Source organism: Pholcus phalangioides, unplaced genomic scaffold (assembly GCF_987345545.1).
Source record: "Pholcus phalangioides strain wild (caught in Gottingen) unplaced genomic scaffold, Ppha-v1.0 ptg000021l_1, whole genome shotgun sequence".
In the NCBI taxonomy this organism is placed as follows: Eukaryota; Metazoa; Arthropoda; class Arachnida; order Araneae; family Pholcidae; genus Pholcus; species Pholcus phalangioides.
The window spans coordinates 11,375,092-11,382,125 of NW_028301614.1; the positions used below are offsets into that span (position 1 = coordinate 11,375,092).

At 36.1% G+C, this 7,034-nt stretch overlaps 1 protein-coding gene across 3 annotated transcripts in view; it reads left to right on the plus strand.

The window, feature by feature from the left end:
• Positions 1 to 6,233, plus strand: part of LOC149070611 (3',5'-cyclic-AMP phosphodiesterase 4C-like) — a 344,660-nt gene extending 338,427 nt beyond the window's left edge. For 2 of the 3 annotated variants that reach the window (XM_089249156.1, XM_089249154.1), the window contains exons 13-14: positions 2,298 to 2,480; positions 2,625 to 6,233. In XM_089249156.1, the coding sequence (XP_089105282.1) occupies positions 2,298 to 2,480; positions 2,625 to 2,924 (483 nt within the window). In that variant the 3' untranslated portion in view covers positions 2,925 to 6,233. The remainder of the gene's footprint in view (positions 1 to 2,297; positions 2,481 to 2,624) is intronic. The other variant, XM_089249155.1, reaches the window with a different exon arrangement.
• The last annotated feature ends 801 nt before the right edge of the window (positions 6,234 to 7,034 follow it).

Below are 7,034 nucleotides of genomic sequence, written 5' to 3' on the forward strand. Positions count from 1 at the left end.
ATATTTTTTTATGGGTATCTTTCTTTCAGCCACCTCGTTGGGCATTTTGCCTGTTGCGGCGTTTGTATTTGTATCTGTGGGGAAAAATACCGCTGTCTTATTTCTGAATTTAATTGCTGTGTGTAAATGATGCAGATGATAGCTCTGCTCATGGCCCACATCCTGCAGCAGGCCCCTCTACAACTAATTTATGATGTGAAAAAAAAATGATTAGAATCGTTCCGGGTCCTGTCAGCTCAACCTTGTGGTGGGTCAGGGCTCTAATACATCATTTGTATGTGTATCGTCTAAGACAAGGATGGTTTTCCATATACGTGGTGATAAAAAATAACGAATTTTAGGATATCTCTTTGGTTTCATCCGCATTAAAGAAATGCATTTGAATTTACACCAAGAGGTATTCTCATAATTACGCATAAAATTTCGGTTCGAGTAATGCAAACAATGAAATATAAACCAAACCTAGATCTCAGAAGGTTGAAGATCGATGACACGAAGGGTCAAAATTCTTCGCGTGCCCGATTTAAAGTCTATGGGATTAATAAGCGAACTAACTCCGTGCCATAAATGCGATAATAAATCCTGACTCGCAAGGATAATTGCGAGCTTTCTTGGAGGCGCTAAGTTTAAATTACGAAGAGAACGCTATTAATCATAACTTATTTCAACCTAATTAATGCCGCAACGATTAAAAAAATTTATAATCATCGATTCTGCTCCAAGAAACGGCGATTTATCCTTGAAGAGAAGCGAGAAACTGACATCATTATGATCTCCAGTAACCACAATATAGCATCGAAATACAGTACGTATTAATATTAAAAAGGTAATTCTAAGGATTTTCGTTCTGTAGTTTTCTCGGACGCGACACATTAAGGCTAATGAATCGACACGCGCTAAACTTGTAACTACCGCTGTATCGAAGGAGTTGAGACCACTAAAAATGTCGTTTTTCTAAGAGGACCAAAATTAAAATTAATAAGGGAAAACAAAATTTAAAATTTTCAAATTTTGTTGTGTTTATTTTAAAGGATTAATACTAAAATTAGGTCCAGAATATCAACGAAGCATACTTTACAATAAACAACCATATTTTATATATATATTTATTGAAAGTACTTTGAGTTATGCAGTAAACGCCGCTTATTAAAATCACCATCTATGTCATCATTCCGGTACTGCCATCATTTTCGCTAAGTACGAAACTGATCAATATCATCCATAATATGGGAAAAATTCGTTTATAGTTATCAGAATTTTGGTGTGTTTTTTTCCCGTCGATTTTTTTTTTTTTTTGGGGGGGGGGTTGCATATTTTGAAGCTAAGGTTGATCCAGACACATTGTTTCTTTCCTATAAGTTATCGTTATCAATCTGCAAAACTATGTAGGAGATCAGAAGGCTCCCTTATTGACAAAAATTGCTGTACTCAGCTCATATTGTCCTAATCGGGCCGCAATAGCCACTAATTATCCATGTGTGTGTGGCGCTGCTGTTACAATGGCTTTTCTATAATGAGGGTACGTATAAGGCATAGTCCTTTTCCGCCGCTGTGGTGGTCGAGTGGTTATAGTGCCGGACTCGTGATGCGAGAATCCGGGTTCGAACCCCACAGTGGTGGTCGGCTGAAGTTGGTTTTCTGTGGTTCCCAACTTCAAGGCACAAATGCGAGCCGATCTCCCCGTTAAAAAGTCTCGCCACAGAGAGCATCAGTCCTACAACGGTAAATCATTCAATCATAACACTTCACTCATAGTTAGTAAAACTGGGGGCAGATGACAGCACTACACATAACAAGCATTACACAGAAACAAAAAAACTTTACGTCAGGTTTCACTACACGTACACGCACATTCCCGCATGTACAGATTCGTTGGGGGGTTCCGCGGCGGGGGGGGGGGGTGCATGTGTGGTGTAGCAGTAGTAGGTAGGGGCTCGGGGATCCATGATGTTCTTAAGTCAGCCACCTCGTAGGGGAAATTTGCCTGTTGTGGCGTTGTATTTGTATTCAGTTCTTTGTTAGTTTCTTTCAACTGACCACATTCCCAGCTCCACGGCCGGAAGACTTTCACAAGGTAATCTGTGGAACGTACCGTACATTATAAAAATATCATAATTCGTAATACACATTAGACAGTTCCATTCTAACTCCTCAGAATTTCTGAGCAGAAAAAAGGATTTTAGCTTAAAGAGAGGAAAAACTATGTTCTGATGTGATCAGATTAAGCGGTGTGCATTGCAACAATAAAATACTTTCAACCAAAAAGACAATAATACGCGTTCGAAATCGTATTTCAGGTGCTCCAAAACATGCTGCACTGTGCTGATCTCAGTAATCCGACTAAGCCACTCGACATCTACCAACGGTGGGTTGGACACATAATGGAGGAATTCTTCCAGCAGGGCGACAAGGAACGTACCCAAGGTATGGAGATCAGTCCCATGTGTGACAGGCACACGGCCACAATCGAGAAAACACAGGTGCGTAAAATGACAGACCAATTACGTGAAAAGAAAAACTGAAAATATATTTTTCATTCAATTTGGGTTGAGATATTCCGTTTGTTAAAATTTTCAACAATTAAATTATTCAGTTTGTAATTCTATCGACTTTTTCCCCCCTAGGTTGGTTTTATTGATTACATTGTCCACCCGCTTTGGGAAACATGGGGAGATTTGGTTTACCCAGATGCGCAGGACATTCTGGACGCACTGGAGGAAAACCGCGATTGGTATCAGAACATGATACCGGTCAGCCCGACGCGTAGTCGACCCGATGTGTCGGCCGACGAAGAACAACAGGACAATACATCAATCAGCAACCCTGGGACAGACAGTCCCAGGTTAAAGAGAGACAGAGTCAAGTTTCAAACGACGCTCGAGGAACCAGAAGAGGAAGCCGCAGCTGAAGAAGAGGACAGCTAAAGTGGAAAATTCAGAATTTATCTTGAAAGAGAAGGTAAATGGTGGACGACAGGTTCTCTGAAAATAACTTTTGATTGAAACTCGATCTGCTCCAGAAACGGGGAAAAAACAATACAAAAAAACCATCCTCTATTCCTTTTTCCTAATGTACCACACGCGCATATATATATATTTTATGCACGCATAGCTGATGCTTGTGTCCAACAAAACAAATCGCCACCATTTCGTGGTCATTATTCAGAAATGTGTGACCATCATATCATGGAACACTTTTTTTCTCCCCCAAGAATAACTTTGAAAAAAAAGAATGAAGAAATCAAAGGCAATATCAACAGTATTTCCTACGCTACTGTAAAACTTTAAATTCCTGAGTAATTGAGAAAAGAAAACACAAGAGCCAATATTGTCTTCTCACCATCTTGTCCATAAACTATTTTGATGTGCTTTCGAGTCTGTTTAAGAACATTCCCTTGGCTTTTTAGTTATGAGATTCGCACATAGTCAGATTCAATGTGTGTCCAAAAATATTTAGATTTGAGAAAAAATTGACCTTTTACTTTAATGAAATTGTCATTGAATTTATCACATGTGGAAAAAAATTGCCGAATTTTATATTACTGAGGAAAAAAAATCTCATTCTTTATCATGTTTCAGTCAATTTGAAAACTCTAATTATGCGTGTTACTTATTTATGCATTGAAAGCGATGTGTAAGCTGCAGTACAAAAGCTATTACCTATTGATAACACTTTCAAGTGGATATTATTCCACTTCATAACATGAACGTTTGACCAAGAAGTCAACATAATATTCACTCCAATGCATTGAGAATCTCCTTCAAATACATTTAATTTCCATGTTTCTATTATTCTCTCCTCCCCACACACACACACTTTCAAATTCGCGGATATTCATGCAGATAATGACTTTTTCTCAGGAAAGTATCGGAAATGTTATTTATTTTGTGCCATTTGACTCTGAATTCTCTATTACATGCATATAAATATATATATTATATATATCTTCGATTGCGTGAAATTTGCCTGTGATCCTTTTGACTTTTGAAACTTAAAAATGTACATATAACTTGTGATCAAATATTTGTCCTATTCATTTTTTCTTCTTTCAACTTATTTGTGAAGTTAAATACGTATAGTATAATCCAGAAGCCAGACAATCAAGCCCAAGTTATTTCCACAACTCACTCAAACATGCAAAACCAAAAATCTAAAAAAAACCAATTTTCAAGTGCAAATGACATGTGTAAAACAATGTCTGCGCTGTCACATGAAGCTCCTTGCTTTGGAGATAACTTTCTAGTAGGGCAAGAACATGAACTGGGTGTTCAAAAAAAAGTTTTCCCTCTGAAATAGAGCAAGATCTATTTTTTCCCTACTTTTTGTCAAATTGTTTGAGTAAAATTTACACCCTTTAATTGGCAAGCATTGAAATATCCAGGAGAAAAATTTTAAAGGGTTATATTAAGTAAATGAGGTACCTTGAATGCTATTACATGGCAAAACGAATTTACTGTCAATAGTTTAAAAAATATAGGACGCTACACTTCAGGAAACACACTGTATTTATATTATTTACATAGATTTGATTAATATAAAAATGTCATTTATTGTTTACCAACTTACTTTTCTATCGTTGTTGAAGAATGCACAGAAATATATATGTCTGCTCCCAACACATAGAATTTCTCTCCAAAATTCAAAGGTCTAAAATAGTTCTTGCTTGGCTTGTGAAGAAATAAGAGACATGTGTACATATATCTGAGCCATTCTGCTAGTAATTATAAAAATTTCATGAACACAAGTGAAAATGGGCTATTTAGGAGTTGCTTAGAAGCATCAAAGCATCAATGCCGAAACGAGCTCAAAATATAAAATAAGTTAACTTGAAAAATATAAGAAAATCATGTTGCGTTTGAGAGCAACACTGCCAAATAAAGGGTTAACAGAAATATTGTGTTACATAAGCACAAACAAAACCACAGTGAGGAAAAATAATTTTGTCAGAAAAATCTGCCATATATATGCCTCATTCATTTATCTCCTTATGTTCAAATGACATGCAAAAAAGACGTGATGTAACATTTTGTTCGGAAAAAATTTACAACCACTTATCAGATAAAACCGCATCTTTGTTAACCCCTTAACGATCAGGAATGAGATATCACATACAAACACATATGGAAGAAATTCATTCCAGCTCTCCCTGTTTTTATTCCCATCATTGTGGAGCTTCATTATAACCCTAGAAATGGAAGTTGTTTTTTCCCCTTCCCATTCTTTCCATACTCTTTTTGTAATTTCCCCCACACATAATTTATCTTTGTGAGAAAGATAGAAAATAATAAATGGGGAGGATAAGAAAGAAAAGGTGAGGATGAAAGTGAAATATATACTGCACTAATCTTTTTCCACCTTCCGTTTCTAGCATGTAAACAAGGAAACCAGTTTCTTGAGTTTTATTGCTGACACTTCGAATACAAATTTCCAAATTTGTTGCCAAAAGTCTGTATACGAAGGGGATAAAAGTGCAATGTTCAAAACTTTCATACAGTTTGTTTTATTGCACACTGGGCATTTGAGCTGCCCATGAATGCCATTATACCCATTACATACTCTTTAGAATGGAACCTATAGCTTAAAGCTAATGCCAAATAACTATATACAACCATGTTCAATTTTGAATTCAAACTGAAAGCAGGGTCAAATACTTGGAAATTGGAGGCTTGTACACTCTTTTCGGCTTTTAGGTAACCAAATATTTATAGTGAGTGGCAGCTGACACAGATCTATTTTGAACACCCAGTACGGTGATAGCTTGCCAGTTTAATATAACATTTCTTTTTACTACTGTGTCTCTGTTAGGGCCCCCCTCGCCCAGATAAAAAAAAATAAATCTATCATGTAGATGATCACATATTTGATGATAATTATTCACAGAGCTTATGATACAAATAAAATAAGCAAGCACCTGAATAAATAAAAAATGTATACGCTTTCTGTGTTTCATCAGATTTACCAGCTTGCATTAAAAAAATAAAATCAATATGTGTTATTAGATCTGTGTAACTAGTGTATCAGAAATATTCGATCTGTGAGAACTAGTTTTTCATCTGATTCTCTTGTCAGTGAGCATAATATATTATATACATATATCAGATACATTTAAAAAAACATCCTTGCCAGTCTATATATTTGTTATTTAGAAGTGATTTGACTGATCCAGCTTTGTTTCTGTTAAATGGTTGTGTTGATATAAATGGAAGAAAAAATAAAATAAAATGATATCTTCATGTGCTGAACTATTATGTACATTTGTATTTTAATTTTTGTGAAAATGATAAAACAAATCCAATACAAATCAAGGGTGCACTAAAATAGTGAAAAATATGTTACCGTAAAAGCTGAAAATCAGACAGTTTGCAAATTGGCCAATTTCGTTGTAAATTGATCCAGCCTATGTCCAAATTTCTGGCTTTGGCCAGCCAGTTTGCAAAGTGGCTGAAAATCCCAGGGTCTGAAAAAAAAAAGATATGATTTGGGGTCATCGCCATTTGGCATATTTTTTCATGGTAATTATGTCCACGTTAGCTATGGCAACCCATCATATTGCAGTCACGATGAAGTAATTTTTTTTCTTTTTCAAAATTTGACAGAAAAAACTATATGTCTATAGCAGTGATTTGCAAACTTTCTGAGTCAAAAAGCACTTTTTCAGAGAAAAGTTCATCACAGAGCACCAATGTTTGCAGGGACGCTGGAAGTCGGACGCTCGAGCTGTGTACAACTAATATTTTGTTTCAATGTATACAATAGCCATACATCCTGATTTTAACAAAAATGCCCAGTTTTTGGAATACTAAAGTAATTTGATAAAGTAATTCTTTATTCAGTCAAATTCACCTACTCAGCTTGGTCATGCATTGTTATCGTGGTCAGATATATAAATCAGATTACCACTCAGCTAAATGAGGAATACGGTGGAGTAATCTGTATGTGGACCATGCCATGCACACTTTACCGTATGGTGCTCAGGAGATAAAAACTCATAAGGGTACCTTTGCTGAAAGCAAGTCATCTCACTGAATGTTTTC